Here is a 16,649-nt window from a genome sequence, read left to right as displayed (position 1 = left end):
CTGTTGTCTTTCTTCTTCACCTGAATGTTATGTGGAGAGTACTGGTCCACTCGTACAGCGGGACAGCTATCTCCTAAGGGGGACACCTCCACCAGGACGTGATTCCGAGTGGAGCCATTCGCCCTGGTGGCCAGACTTAAGGAGCTACCGTGCTCCGCGGTCACCTGAAGGCTCACACCCGACACCCCTGGGGCAGTCAACTCACCCTTGTCGTCGCTAACAGGTACTGATCCCACGCCTGGGACCGATGGTACCTCTGTAGGCCGGACTGGCCGTTGTAGGGCACATGGGCCCACAGCATCTGGATGCACTGTAACTGAGGTAGGTGATTCTTTGGCCCCAACTTCACAGGTGTGGTCCGCCTGCTGGCGCATCACCACGAGGCGCTGGCTGCTAAAATCACTGAAAGAAGATAGGGGTACAGACACCTTACCCTGTGATTCCTCTGTCTCCTCTGTATCACTGCTGGGGTGGTTCGCCAGTAGGCGCATCGCCACCGATGGTTCGTCCTTTTCTGTAGCTGGCTAGGCCTCAGTTCTTCCCGCTTGGTTGCAACGGGGGACTAGGGCAGCCTTGTCCGTCAGCTCCTCCACCTCCGTGGTTGAGGTAGAGCAATTAGCAACATCTTCATCTCTGGGTTCTGCCATCTGAGATTCCTGCTTGGGATCTGGGACTGTAGACTGCAGCAGCACATGCTTAAGAAACTGTGCCCCGCAGCCGGCACACTTGGGACCCCAGGTCTGTTTGCCACCTGGGAAGTCACACTGATTACAAACACATCTTATACACCCCTCGTCCTCCACCACGGCCACCCGATATTCTATTGGTAGCCTAAAGTGGTTAAAGTCCATACCTTTTGAGCGCCATGCTCCATATAAATGAGGGTGTGTTTCTCTGCATTCTGTACTGTCTTTAATGGGAACAGCAGTTGCTGCTGGCTGTTCACTGTGCTTGCTCCCCCTGGTAAAATGTAAAGGAGGGGCCCGCTCTATCACTGATTGGTTCTGGCTCTGCACTGAGTCACTCACATTGCGGGGGCGGGGCTCTGGTTTTCCCGCCAGTCCCGGACGGATTTCTGCAACACAATTTAGTGTAGGCTTGCAGTCAGCAGCACATGTGCTCTCCTGCTTTGGCGGGAGACGCCATTTTAGGTGTGACTCACTGGATGAGGGAGCCTCCATTTTGATCACAGTTCTGTTAATCTCACTAAGGCTCTCTGCGTATGTAAGATGGTAGCCTTCTGGTGGGGCCTCTGGGAAATGTAAGGTCAAAGGAACATTTTCCCAGCATATTTCCTGATCCGTTACTAGCCATAGTCTACTACACTGGTCAGTGGTACCGGTGCTCTATCCTTTTCCACCTTTGGTCTATGCCCAGGAGTCCCCCTAGGGCCTCAGAAATTTCCTTCAACTTCACTGCACTACTGGGAACATTCCCTACTACTATCACATGTCGCGGGGATACTTTTGTCCTCTTGGCCCGTTCGTGGGCCTCATGGCTTGCGGGCCCAAACATGGCAAAAAATATGAATTGGACAATTTGGAAAAATTGGAAACAGGGCACCCCAGGTCTATCTCAGCAGCGCCTCCAAATGTAACGGGTATTCCCCCCCCCCCCCCAATCGCAGATATAGTGTGGGGTGAAAGGGGACATACGGTGTTACCATGGGTGGGTGGTGCGTTACCTGTTGGTTCACAGGAGGGCTGAGCTTCCGCCACGGGGAACCTGGGGCAATATATATTAGGGGTAACCACTTACTCAATTCAGCGCCTCCACCTGCGATGGCTCCCACCAGAGGGGGAGTGGTTCCTCGCAGGACAATCACAATAATCACATACACGGTGAGGTATAATAACTAATACTATTTACTTAGGAACATAAGATAACACATATCATGACAATACCAACATAACATATCAGAACATGTGTCCCTCTCTCGAGGAGACACTTACTGCGAAGTCCAGCAGGACGCTTCCCCAACACCAGGTGAGCCCACCCAGTGTCCAAAGAACCCCACCCAATGTCCCGCACTCTTGCAGAGAGAGGCAATGGGTGACTGCGCAGCCACAATTACACTAAGGGCCCGTTGGTGCACTTAGAACTGTATAATACCTGCCGAGCACTCCGGTGCTCGGATCAGCAATAACTTCACAAAGGATCAGTCGTAGGATGACGTCATCTGATCCCCAACCGGCCTCCTTGCATGCGAATCGCCAGGGGTGATCCCAACCTGGAAACAGTCTCTGAGGACCCCAACTTGGGTCCAAACCTCTTAGCAGGAACCGCAGCGTCCGCTGTGTCCCTATCTAATCTACCCTACTGTGACAGGATCCCTAACATAGGACCTGTCCCTAACTACACTAGGTGACACGCGCTATACTATAGGCTGTCCCTACAGCACAGCAACCTGTAATGGCTTTGGGGAAAGTCCTAGGGCCAACGGGGTGTGTGACCTGCCCCACTCCCCTAACTCTTCCCAGTCCTGACTGTTACTAAACTAGTCCCAGCGCCTACAGCAACAAGCTGTGACCCACTGGATGCTGGCAGCCAACATGCTGCGCAACAAGGTGCCTGCCTGTCAGACCTCACAGCACTGACAGCGTGACTCTGACAAGGCAGCACTACACTAAGGGCAGCGTCCCTATCTTGGGCCTCCCTCAGCACTTACCCACTAACCTAGTGGGGAGTTGGGGCCTACCTGGGGTGTGGGTACCTATGTGGGTGCAGGAGCTGCACTCACTCCCCACACCCTTCCTTCCCTCACAGCTCCCTGACTCCAACTGCCAAACCTGAGTGACAGGGTCCCTAACCTAGGGCAACCCCTGGCAACACTCACTTTAATGGGGTAACTTAGAGCTATCTCGGGCCCTGGGGGTGCTGGCCTAGTACAGGAGTCCCTGACTCCTGTACCCTACCTCCTTCCCCGGGCTGCTCCTGGCTCTGACTGCCTAACGTGGTCCAAGTCCGTGAAATGTATCCTTTTGCTCCCTCTAGGGATCCTTGGCCCTCATTGGCCACACGGAGGCACCTGGTGTGCTTGGCCCTAAGCCTCATGGGAGTTGTAGTCCCGCGGAGGCTGCAATGACATTGGGGCCGCGTGTGCGCCTTCCCTGCGCCTGTGCAACTCCCTAATGGCCGCCGCAACATCTCCCTACCTGTCCCTACTCTCGCGCGACGTTCTAAAGGCTGCCTGGACTTGCTAGCCCTGGGCATGCGCGGCTATCTCGGGCCGCCGGGGGCTTACCGCGCATGCGCAAACTTGCGCAACATGGCGGCGCCCTGCACGGGAGCCGCCGAAGATCTCCTGCGCACCGGAGCGCTCCCTGCTCGGCCCCCACCCTCCGCAATGGCCGTCGGGTCTGCCGCTTGCCTCCGGCAGCACCCGCCATCAATCCTGGCCACGGAGGCGATGGGGGTCGCAAGGTGAGAGGGGTGACCTGGCTACATATATATATATATATATTTATATATATATATATATATATATATATATATATATATATATATATATATATATATATATATATATATATATATATATATATATGCTTTCTGTGGTCTGTACAAATATTAACTTTAATCATTGATGTATATATTTTATATTTATATTTTATGTAATAATAATGTGTTATATCTGTTGACTATTTTCTCTTCTTTATCTTTGTTCTTGATATGACATCACCACGTATTTGGAATAAAATGCTGGCGAGCACTCAAATTAAGCCACATCTCTGATGAAGCAAACTGAGAAACATATGTCGGGTCGCAGCAGAAAGTAGACACCCCTTGCAGCATGGAGGTATGGGCGCCTTACTACCTTCTGATGACAACTTTTTGAGTATTGATCTGGGACTTCTTGAACTTGTATTACCACTTGACCAGTATCTGCGCACTATGTGGTGATATCTTAGGAACACATTTTTCCTACACTCATATATGGACATTGTCCCTATATTAAGTTATATTGAGTGATACAGTATAATGTAGTCTTCTCTATATACATTTAGCCTGCTTACTACTGTGTCCTTTCTTAGTACCCCAGTACTGTTATTACTACTTACGTGGATCCTTTAGGTTTCCCGCATGGAGGATTTACCTCTGCTGCACCATTTACAATAGTCACAATTTGTTTAGTATTATATATTGATATTATAATTGGGTGTCTCTGCTCTACAACATTTGGGTTTTAAATATTTTTAGATTTGTGCGCCGTTGCCTATTATGGTATAATAAATAATTTTTGTATCTTTGATACATCTCAAGTGTGCCCCGTTTCTTGGAAGATTTCTGTATCTCCCTTTGCAATACTCATTCTTTCCCTTTTTTTTTTTTTTACAATAATAATATTATTTATTTATTTTTAACTGTCAGTTCAAGAGTCCAAGAGCATTCTGAGAAGGAATATCTCTGTGTTGCTTAGCAAAAAAGTTATAGGTTCAGATTATACTTTAGTTAATAATTGTATTAACTTGATAATCTTACGGATCTGACAGTGGAATTTTCAGCTATGGGGACATCCTGGTTCTCAAGATACTTACACTCAAGAGGACCCCCAAACCTTGGGCCAATAAGAAATCCCAAAGGAGCTTAAGCATTGAAAACATGAAGTTAAAGGACAGAGATGTTCTGTGTGGAGCACGAGCCAGAGAAACAGCAGATGGTTAAAAGTCCTGAGAGAGCTGAGCGCCAGCACAGAGCAAGAAGGCTGGAAGGAAGTGGAGGCAGAAAGAAAAATGAGGAAAGAGGTTGTAAATGGCAGCATCAATATTGGTACTTGGGCACAGGTTCAGTATCAAATAAAGGGCCTCATGCAGTAAAGTCCGATAGAAATTATCGGCAGGGTTTTGAACTCGCCATTTTTTTGCCGTGTTGCTCTCACGGTATGCAGAAAGGCCCGAATCCAAGGGAGAGCAACATTTCCAAACATGGCAAGTTGCCGGCGCCAAGATGACCTGCCCTCGAAAAAGGGTTCATCCGGCGAGTTGTATCTGCTGCAGAGAGATCCGCCTCTCTCTGCGAAAATATAGCCGGAAATAAAAATATTTTTACATTTAAATTGTATTACTAGTGTAGATGTGCAGGGGGTCTCAGGAGCAGAACCGCGTTGGTTTGAGGTCCGGGGACCCCGTGCTTCCCGAGATACAGGACCCGTTATGGGGTGCCGGTATATCCTATGCATTGAAATGTCCTGATCACGTGACGCGGGACATTTACATATATATATATTTACCACAATTATTAAGGTTATGGTGGGTAAAAAAAGTGACAGAAACCCTCCACAGTAAAGCATAAAGCAACTGTAAATATTACTGTATGTTCATTTGCATGTCTTAGACAAGTCTGCAACCCTATCTTTCCCCATTATCACCCAGCACACAGCGCTTCCACTGCAGCAAGGGATTCTGGGAAATGACATGCAAATGAGCACACAGTGCCACCTTTTGTCTCAAGCTCGTATTACACAAGCAAATCCTCAAGCCAATGCATATTGTTTTAAACACAGCTTTTAGACAGAGGCTGGGATGAGATGCAAAGCCAGTAAACCCACTCACAGCCATGTTTCAACCTTGATGGGTATCATCAGTGTGAGGTTGGTTGTGCTGGCTAAGCTGGTTTGAGACTAGACTAGGTGTTCACCACAATTATTAAGGTTATGGTGGGTAAAAAAAGTGACAGAAACCCTCCACAGTAAAGCATAAAGCAACTGTAAATATTACTGTATGTTCATTTGCATGTCTTAGACAGGTCTGCAACCCTATCTTTCCCCATTATCACCCAGCACACAGCGCTTCCACTGCAGCAAGGGATTCACGTTCAGGAATTAAAAACAACGTTGCTAATTGATCACAAGTTATAAAAATAATGAAAATGATGGATGAGTTTAAAGATATACAAACCATATAGAAAAGCTTATAAGAAAACTCATATAGATAGTTGATACATAACCAATGACTCAAATAACTGAAAGGACAGTAAACAATGCTATGAAAAAGAATAATAAATGCGTTCATTGCTAAGTATATAAAATGACGAATATATACCATATACAGCAAGTATACAACAATTAAATGATAATTATAAACATATAGTATAATGGAATACACTCCGAACACCCCCCACAACAAAGTTAACCAACCAGGAAGTGTTTGAGTTCCCACTCCTGGTTGATGCCCAATGGATGAAGGGTGCTCAGGGTGTAAATCCAGTACATTTCTCGCTTGTTCAATGCATTCTCTCTATCCCCACCTCTAATATGGCAAGGAATGTGCTCTATGGCTGTATAAGAAAAATTCTCAATTCCCCCCATAGAGCACATAGAAAAGTGTCTGGCCACAGGATGTGTTAAATCCTTCTTTTTAATCAGACGAACATGTTCTGCAATTCGCATTTTTAACGGTCTTATAGTTCGTCCGACATATCTTTTGTCACATCCACAATACAAGAGATATATTACAAAGCTGGAATTGCAATTTAAAAAACTTTTCATGTAATATTTATTTTTGTTCTTATTAAACTGTATGACTTTGGCAGTTTTTGCATATTTGCACATGGAACAATTGCCACAGGAGAAGAAACCTTTGGGTATTCCCCGTACCTGTGGATATTCTGACTGAGAATTAAACAAGCTAGGCGATAAGTGGGAAGCAATTGTTTTGGCCTTACGATAAATAAATCGGGGCCCATTTTTTACAAATTCGAAAATGTCTTTATCCAAGGACAATGTTTGCCAATGTTTCTTAAATATATCACATATTAAACGTGATTGACAATTATAAGTTGTAATGTACTATGGACTTACATCACAGTCATTGGAAAAAGATTGAAGTTTATCTTTACGACTCCATGGTTTCTTATTTTTTATAAGAGTTTTTCTATCAATGGAGTTCGCAGATTCAAAGGCAGAATGAATGTCAATATGACTATAACCTCTGGCTGCGAATCTTTCGGCCAGTACCTTTGACTGTTCAAGGAAGCTGTCATTATCCGAACACAGTCTCTTGAGCCTAATGAAGTGTGCTTTGGGGATACTTTTTATAAGTGAACGTGGGTGACAACTTTGAGCACACAGTAGGGTGTTTCTAGCGTTAGGTTTTCTAAAGATATCCGTTTGTATGGTCATGTTATGGTCGATGTACAGGAGAAGGTCTAGGTAATTAACGCCGACACCACAAACAGCTGGCAACCGCGCTGTTCATCCATCAGCATTGCAGGCAGATCACGCAAGTTCACCGTGAGTACTGACCGCTGATTCATACACCGCAGGGCACAGGGTGCAGGTGAGGTTTATGATTACCGGATTATATGGAGTTACCTTTGGGCATTTCTCTGGACATGTCCTTCTTTACTTCTACCAGCGCTTTCCAGCCCCACCCTGCATTAGTCCAAACGGATGAAGTTTCTAAGCTTTTATAGCAGCATTTTATGATGAAGTGGTGTCTTTCTCCTGTTACTATGGACTGATATATCTACAGCCCAGGTTTATTTGGGGGTCATTTCCTAATTTTTCCCTATTGTTCTTTACTTACCTGGTGGCTCACCTTGGTTGGTTCATAAAATACTTATATGGAATATTACATGTTACATATTACATATTTCATTTGTTTCAAACGGTCACTGACTTTAAAAAAGTTTTTTTTCTTCCAGGGGACGCTTTGATACAATGGAACCTGATGTTAAATCATTGGATGCAGATTCATTTAGTGTTACAAATAATTGTTTGATTGATTCTGAGGTTCAGGTTGATAATCCTAATTTCAATTTTCAGGAGACATGTGTTTTGTCAGATATGAATGCATTGTTGGAACAACATGGTGAACCACTCAACACTTTTACACAACCATTCTTTGGTAATCATGAATCAGGTCTTAAAAGAAAGTCAATTTTTTTGCCCTAATTATAACAGGGGCCCCTTTATCACTACGTTCGAAAAACTAGTGGAAAGGGTTTTACGATTACTGGCTCAGGGTTTTTCCCAGTCTAATATGTATTCAAATAATCTGACATACACAGATCTGACATTTTCTGAAAAAAGACATGATATTGTATTTAGAAATGCAGACAAGGGGGGTGCCCTTGTGGTATTATCTACTGAACAATACAAACGTGAGGCACTTAGGCAATTAGGGGATAGAACTAATTATTCACTTCTTAAGGGAGATCCTACATCAGGATTTAACTCTCGGTTCAATGAATTAATTGAGTTTGGAAAAATTTTGTGTCTCATTAGTAAAAAGAATGTGACTTTTTGAGCTGTCCACATCCCGTGATTCTGGTATTCCACCATCTCCCAAAGATCCATAAATCACTGGTGGACCCTCCGGGTCACCCTATAGTAGCAAGCATTGGATCTTTGGGAGATGGGTTATCGCGGTATGTGGACAGCTTTCTGCAGCCATTGGTATCTCGTTTACCATCATTTATTAAAGATTCATCGGATCTTATGGTCGATTTACAGGACTTGGTCTGGAAGACACAATATAGGTGGATCACACTTGACGTAGTTTCACTATATTCAATTATAAATCACGATCACGGCCTTTCGGCCATAAGTCACTTTTTGGATTTATCAGAATTTTCTACTTTACTTTGCACATTTCTTCTTGAATCTATCACATTTTTGTTAACTCACAATTATTTTTTATTCGACTCACAATTTTATTTACAGAATTTAGGCACTGCAATGGGCACGAGTTTTGCACCTTCTTACGCAAAATAATTATTTATGGGTTTTTGGGAAGCACAGCACATTTTATTCCGTTCTAATATTATTTTCTTTAAGAGATTTATTGATGATCTCATAATGATATGGGATGGTGATGAGGCATCACTCATATCCTTTATTGATATATTGAATAAAAATGATCTAAATATTCGGTTTACATATGAACACAACATAAATCACATTAATTACCTAGACCTTCTCCTGTACATCGACTATAACATGACCATACAAACGGATATCTTTAGAAAACCTAACTCTAGAAACACCCTACTATGTGCTCAAAGTTGTCACCCACGTTCACTTATAAAAAGTATCCCCAAAGCACACTTCATTAGGCTCTAGAGACTGTGTTCGGATAATGACAGCTTCCTTGAACAGTCAAAGGTACTGGCCGAAAGATTCGCAGCCAGAGGTTATAGTCATATTGACATTCATTCTGCCTTTGAATCTGCGAACTCCATTGATAGAAAAACTCTTATAAAAAATAAGAAACCATGGAGTCGTAAAGATAAACTTCAATCTTTTTCCAATGACGGTGATGTAAGTCCATTGTTCATTACAACTTATAATCGTCAATCACGTTTAATATGTGATATATTTAAGAAACATTGGCAAACATTGTCCTTGGAGAAAGACATTTTCGAATTTGTAAAAAATGGGCCCCGATTTATTTATCGTAAGGCCAAACCAATTGCTTCCCACTTATCGCCTAGCTTGTTTAATTCTCAGTCAGAATATCCACAGGTACGGGGAATACCCAAAGGTTTCTTCTCCTATGGCAATTGTTCCATGTGCAAATATGCAAAAACTACCATAGTCATACACTTTAATAAGAACAAAAATAAATATTACATGAAAAGTTTTTTAAATTGCAATTCCAGCTTTGAAATATATCTCTTGTATTGTGGATGTGACAAAAGATATGTCGGACGAACTATACGACCGTTAAAAATGCGAATTGCAGAACATGTTCGTCTGATTAAAAAGAAGGATTTAACACATCCTGTGGCCAGACACTTTTCTATGTGCTCTATGGGGGGAATTGAGAATTTTTCTTATACAGCCATAGGGCACATTTCTTGAAATATTAGAGGTGGGGATAGAGAGAATGCATTGAACAAGCGAGAAATGTACTGGATTTACACCCTGAGCACCCTTCATCCAAACACTTCCTGGTTGGTTAACTTTGTTGTGGGGGGTGTTCGGAGTGTATTCCATTATACTATATGTTTATAATTATCATTTAATTGTTGTATACTTGCTGTATATGGTATATATTCGTCATTTTATATACTTAGCAATGAACGCATTTATTATTCTTTTTCATAGCATTGTTTACTGTCCTCTCAGCTATTTGAGTCATTGGTTATGTATCAACTATCTATATGAGTTTTCTTATAAGATTTTCTATATGGTTTGTATATCTTTAAACTCATCCATCATTTTCATTATTTTTATAACTTGTGCTCAATTAGCAACGTTGTTTTTAATTCCTGTTTTTATTCAGTTTTTTCTTAACCTAATATTGTCTGTTTTAGCATTTATTATGTATTGTATTTTTTGCATGAGATACCTCCTATATGTATCTGGTGACGGAACGTGATTTAAGATCTAAAGTTATTAGTCTGCAGGTGAGAAGGGGAGGTTTATCCCTGTAACTTCCTAGCCAATTAGGTTGTATCACCACCTATATAAGGAGGGTCTCATGACAAGGGAATTCACTCTTTGAAAAAGTCCATCCCTGGACGAAACGCGTCAGAGTGTATTTTTGCTGATGTTCACTTTGTCAATTTAATAAAGTTTTTTTATTTTTCCGATGCGTATGGCTGTTTTGGAGGAGCTGTGACCGTCGCGTCACTTGTTTTTTCCCTACATTATTATAGTAATTGCAATAAATATTCCAAGGAGTCAACTAATAACAGAAAGGCACGTGAGGGTAAAAAACAGTGTTCCACTAGTAGAAAATATGTCACCCTCAAGACAAATCTAAAGGAGCCGACTCCCAGGCTCATACAGTAAATCTAATTTGTGATCTACTCCTAGTGTTCAGTCTAGATTACCATTACACAACATGCATCAATTTATTACCCAACGTTCAACTAAAAATACTGTCAATCAACCGGCTAAGGTACAAGATAATATTACTGTCAGTAACCAGTTTCAGGTTTTATCCGAGAGAGAACTGAATGAGGAGGAGGAAAGCAACAGCTATGAATCCTTACCATCACAGGAAACAAAACACGCGCTCTCTTTTTAAGAGTGGCACAAAGAGAGGGAGCACATCTTCCCGGAAGAGAAAGTTACAAAAGTGTCCAGACTCCCTTTAGATTCTCTGCTATTAAGCAACACAAAAAAGACAAAAAGCGTTTTAGAGGAAGAAGAGGGGGTAGTAGAAGATGCGGTGTGAGTTCATGGGTTAATGTGAACTATCAGAATATTTTCAATATCAGTAAACTTGTATTGTCTAATGTTGAGAAAAAAGTTCTGGGTAAGGGTTTAACATTTGCACCAGTCTGTGGGCCTAATAGTTTTAATCTCTATATTGATGTGCATAAATTTGCAAGAAAGTTGTCACTCAAGAAATATTTTGTCAACAATGCCATCAGTAGTGTGAGTAACCAAACTCCACTAGCCCCAGATGATCACAGTGCAGACATAACCATACCCAGAACTTTTAGGAAGAGTTCTACGTTTTACCCCAGACACACACAGGGACATTTCATAAATACTTTCATAGACACGGTCACACATGAGCCAGCAAGAAAAGCTGGCATTAGTGCAACTGGAAAAAAACGAATCTATTGTGATCAAACTGGCAGACAGGGGGGGGGGTGGGGGGGGATAGTGGTAATGGATAAGGAGTATTATATCCAGGAATCTGAGAGACTACTTGGAGATGCCACTACCTACCTCCCCCGTCTGCCAATCCCACACAGAAACATCATGCTGAACTGATTGTATTATTAGACAGAGGGTTGGCTAGTCAGGCCATTACACAGAAAGAATATGAATTTTTGAACATCACACATCCTCGTGTTCCAATGTTTTACACAATTCCTAAAATAGATAAGAATTTACAGGAACCTCCCGGTAGACCCATAATATCTGGGATTGGTTTGCTTTCTTCCAACGTATCACAATTTATAGATTATCATTTGCAGCCATTTGTTTCTCACCTTAAATCATATCTGAGGGATGCCACTCATGTTTTACAAATTCTGTGTGATGTGGAGTGGCGTCCGGGGTATGTGTGGGTTACTGGGTATGGGTGGGTGCCAGGCTATATGCCACACGCTAGATATAGATAGTAATATGTCACAGGTATTAAAAGATTTTCTTTTGGATTGTATTTACTTTATTCTTACGCATAATTATTTTTGTTTTAATTTACAGGTTTTTTTTGCAGGTGTGCGGAACTGCCATGGGACCAGGTTTTGCACAGAGTTATGCTAATTTATTTATGGGGCAATGGGATGATAGATATATCTGGAACAACTGCCCCCTCGGTGCAAACCTTGTGCTCTGGCTCCGCTTTATAGATGACATTTTGTTTATTTGGAACGGGAGTATTGGTTTGCTGGACACTTTTATTACATACCTTAATACCAAGACGACAGAGAAGCCCAATGCTACATCCAACATGACAGAAATACACAGTAAAATACTTATATATTCTTTTGAAATAGGGTAATTTAGTTTAACCCTTTGGCCAAAGCGTTGTAAGCTTGCGAGCCACGACAAAGCAGACACCCGTTCGCAAGGCCTAACACCACCAGATAAAATACTAATATACCTCTATTAGGATTAAAATTCTCATTTACCTCTATTAGGAGGGAGAAAGACCACAGTGGGTCTATATCCAGCAGATTGAAAGGACTTGCAAACTAGGGAAGTCCTAGCTCTGACTCAACACGTTTCACTCTTTGCTTCTTCAGGAGTCAGAGCTAGATTAGAGAGAACCAAGGGCTTTGGAGATACTGGTAACCGGAGCTGTGTCTACGGGCAAGACAACCTTCCGCTCTCACCTGTGACGTCGTCCGGAAGTGACATATGCGGAAGGCAGAGCAGAGACGCGATTGAGACGCATAGCAGCATCCACCGGTCAATCACTCCATCCCATGAAAGTTTTTTATTGGAAAATGTGAGTGTAATTATTCTACCTTGTACTACTAATACAATTTTATGAAATAGTATACAGTATTGGTATCTCTCTCCTATTGCATATCGGCGGTCACAAACCATATTCACTGAGGGGTATCCTGCCTTACATCTGTCATCTGCTAAAGGGATCCAGTCAGAGAGAGAAGAATCTCTGACATACCTATAACTACAGAAAGTTTTGTGAGTGCAACCTTACTAGATCTAGATACTAACTTAGTATTATAAACTACCATCTGCACTATTTTTGCTCCTTTTATATTTCATATATCACTGGACACATTCAGCGCTCCTCCTCAAACACAAGAAGATATGAGTATACAATAGTACCCATCATGCCACTGACAAAGTGATTAGCGGCACGAAATGCGTATGGTGTTTTTTTTTTACTATTGAGAACATTGGTATAGCTATCTTGCAGCCCAAACCCCCGAATAGAGCATTGTTTGGCTATGGGACTGTTTCTGGCTAAGTGCCAAGAGTGCAGATAGCTGGTATGAATTCCAGTGACGGTGCGCCTGCGAGTGACATCACCCGAGTGCGACGAGACTAGCAGGTCTGTGATCGGAGCAGCGGTGAGCATGGCGGTGGCACCTGGGTCCTGGAAGCACATTGTGGAGTCTCTTCTGAGGTCTGACACGGAGGGAGGAAAAAGTTGTTTTAAACATTTGCCCTTTCGTGAGTAGGATTTCAATTTTACACCTACCGGATGAGATCTCCACAGCCATTGTTCTCTGCCTTATAGACAATTGTTTGTCTTTTTAATTGTAATTTTTACTATTAAATTGTACCAGTTATTCAGCTATTCTTCGTTTGGTGTTTAGTTTATAGGTATGTTGTTTTTATGTATAGTGGTGTGTTTTGATTTTATTATATATATATATATATATATATATATATATATATATATATATATATATATATATATATATATATATATATTGTCAGTATTACACTATGATTGTTCTTTATGGACTGCACTTTTATTTGGTCAGAGTTCACCTTTGGTGTTTTATGGGTTTATTATTCTAGGCGCCGATTATATTTTGTTGCTCTACAGAGAAGTGGATACTAAATAGACAGTTTTAAACGTTACTTTTCCCTCTTTCAACTGGCACATTAGATATTTCACAGTTTCTAAACTTGTTATTCAGAAAAAATGTCATTTTTTTTTTTAGCATTTATTGCATGCCAGGGAACAAATGTTGCACAGTTGTGAAAGGTAGAAGCTATTTACCTGGCAAGCCAAGTATATAAGGCATTTGTTCAGCTTTATTTAAGTGGCAGACGGATAAATAAGGGACTTTTTCAGCCTTATTTAATCGGCAGCAGAATAAATAAAATACTTTGTTCAGCCTACCACTTACCATAATATGCCAGCCTAACCCTTACGCTAATAATTCCAGCCTAACCCTTACGCTAATAATTCCCGCCCAACCTTTACGCTAATAATTCCAGCCTAACCCTCACGCTAATAATTCCAGCCTAACCCTTACACTAATAGTTCCAGCCTAACCCTAGTACACCATCTTAACCCTTACCCTAACATGCCAGTCTAAACCTAATATACCAACCTAACACACCCTAACATGCCAGCATAACCCCAATATGCCATTCTAACTCTTACATTAACCACAGCACTAATATGCCTAATGATCTGAATGAAAATAATTTCCAGCTAAATAAGGAAGAGGGAGGAGGTTATAAAGCCAGGTAAATAGACACTTCCTTTCCGAAATGAACAGGATTCCACAGTCAAAAAAAAACATTCAACATAAAGTATCATTCAAAAGAAAACTGTTATTGTGAATTCCAAAAACAACAGATTTGAAGTAAGAGCCCCATACTAAACGAATAATTGTACTACAAGAATGACAAACCATCATCTATTTTAAGTAACGCTGGATTTTTAAAAGAATCACATCGGCCATACCTTGATAAAATTCGGATATAAGAAGCCATGTCCATATAGTGAGGAGAAAAGCACCAAGCAGGCACGCAGTGATCTTTAACAAAGTTTGAAAACCACTGTGCGTCTCAGGCATTCTGGAGAAAATGATACTGCTTCCGCATTCTTAAACATGCTACATATCGTAAGAGTTAATCAGCTAGTTTGCCTTATCAGTCCGAAGAATTATTAACTATACAAGATTTCCCTCCTTAGTGCTTAGCAAAGTCTTTGATGCAATGTAAATCCATTAAAAACAAAGCGTTAAAAGGCCGTTCATCAGCATTATACAGCAGACTGTGTTGAAAAGTATTTGTTAAAAAAAACTAAAATACCAAAGTATTACTTTTCTTACTATATTAAAAATAATTGGTGCTTGTCAAATTTACTTAATCCTACGTACTTTAAAATGCACGATTGTACAGTATGTTAACCGAAACATCAAAATGAAATAGTCAGGTGGTTTCTTAAACTGAGGAATTTTTCTTAATTGCCACGGTCATTCTGAAATAAAGATTAAGGCCCAGTCATACACTGGCGACACACTTTATTCGAGCTCGGCTAGTCCCACGAATTCGGGTATACCCGGGTGTATTGAGGTTTGTGACTGTTTTCTGCCCGAGTGCATTGGGTTATTTTCCAGGCAGGGATTGAAGCATTTTATTCCCGCTGGCTGCAATACTGCACAGTATATATATATATATATACTGCATTACAATTCATGAATATATGCCATCTTGTAGACACGCGAAGCATTGCAGCCTATTAAATCCTAATCATTATCATTTAACCGATCAGCCGCCCGTCAGCCAGGCATGAACCCAGGCTGGGAAGGCAAACGCAACGGGGCTTGTCAGAGGTGAGGAGCGGCGTATTCCAGGTATCTGCCAGGTACATACTGGGTATTTGCTTGAATAAAGTGTGTCGGTGCAGTACAATACTCATAAAACCAAAATAAACAAAACACAATAATTTTATGATCAGAGGAAAGCGTCAAAACTCTCTACCGCTAAAGCTGCATCCATGGTAGAGACGACCGGGCGGACGTGTCCGCACGCTGAGCAATCAGACTGCCTAAAGGCAGTCATCGCGTCTATACGGCGTGCGGGCGGAAGCGGGAGGGTGCGCACGTTAAAACTGATTTCTTGGCGCGACGGGCTGGTCACGTGAGTGGTTCGCCCAATGAGGGCGAACCAGCTCTGTGATGTCACTAGCACGCCCCTAGACACGCCCACAGTCAGCGCGCGTACCATGGCCAGGGAAAGCACCCGCTTTCCCTCAACGCGCCTCCGCACAGGCAAAGTGTCTATGGACGCAGCCTAAGAGTACGATAAGAACAACCAGCCTTTAATATTACATCTACGTCTCATGAAGGATCTCCCGGCTAGCCTTTGGGGCTTATCTTAGTAGCTCCAAAGTTATCATTGCCAAACCGCACAGTTGGCATGATCAAAAGTAGTGGAATGAAATGTGAGGAAAAAACCCTATTCTCTATTGTAAACCGCTTCTTCTAAACCGTATCTAAAAAATTCTGTCTCACTTTCAGTGTGGGAAGCTTCTGGCTCTGGTGATTCCCCAGCCCATTTCCACATACAAAAGTAAAATATTCTGTTAATCAATGACACGTATCTATCCAAGCACTCTTCTATTGACTGACATTGTGCTAATGATTGTCTCTCACTCCTGCACTCAGTCATATCCAGAGACATGTTTGCAACAAGGACAGACACAGTATCAGCACTGGGCACAGAGCTTAGAAAAGTAGCTTAAATATTCTTTGGGGCCTATTCTAGTAGTTTAGATAACTGTGCTTCCATCTCG

The 16,649-nt window shown here is 42.0% G+C and overlaps 1 protein-coding gene across 1 annotated transcript in view; it reads right to left on the bottom strand.

Annotated features, from left to right (window-relative positions):
• The window catches only part of ADGRG7 (adhesion G protein-coupled receptor G7), a 76,529-nt gene extending 61,600 nt beyond the window's left edge, over positions 1 to 14,929 (bottom strand). The window contains exon 1 of the mRNA XM_075594089.1: positions 14,814 to 14,929. Within this exon, the coding sequence (XP_075450204.1) occupies positions 14,814 to 14,925 (112 nt within the window). The 5' untranslated portion in view covers positions 14,926 to 14,929. The remainder of the gene's footprint in view (positions 1 to 14,813) is intronic.
• Between the last annotated feature and the right edge of the window lie 1,720 nt (positions 14,930 to 16,649).

The sequence above is a fragment of the Ascaphus truei genome, chromosome 3 (assembly GCF_040206685.1).
Source record: "Ascaphus truei isolate aAscTru1 chromosome 3, aAscTru1.hap1, whole genome shotgun sequence".
In the NCBI taxonomy this organism is placed as follows: Eukaryota; Metazoa; Chordata; class Amphibia; order Anura; family Ascaphidae; genus Ascaphus; species Ascaphus truei.
This window is presented reverse-complemented; position numbering and strand designations above follow the sequence as displayed.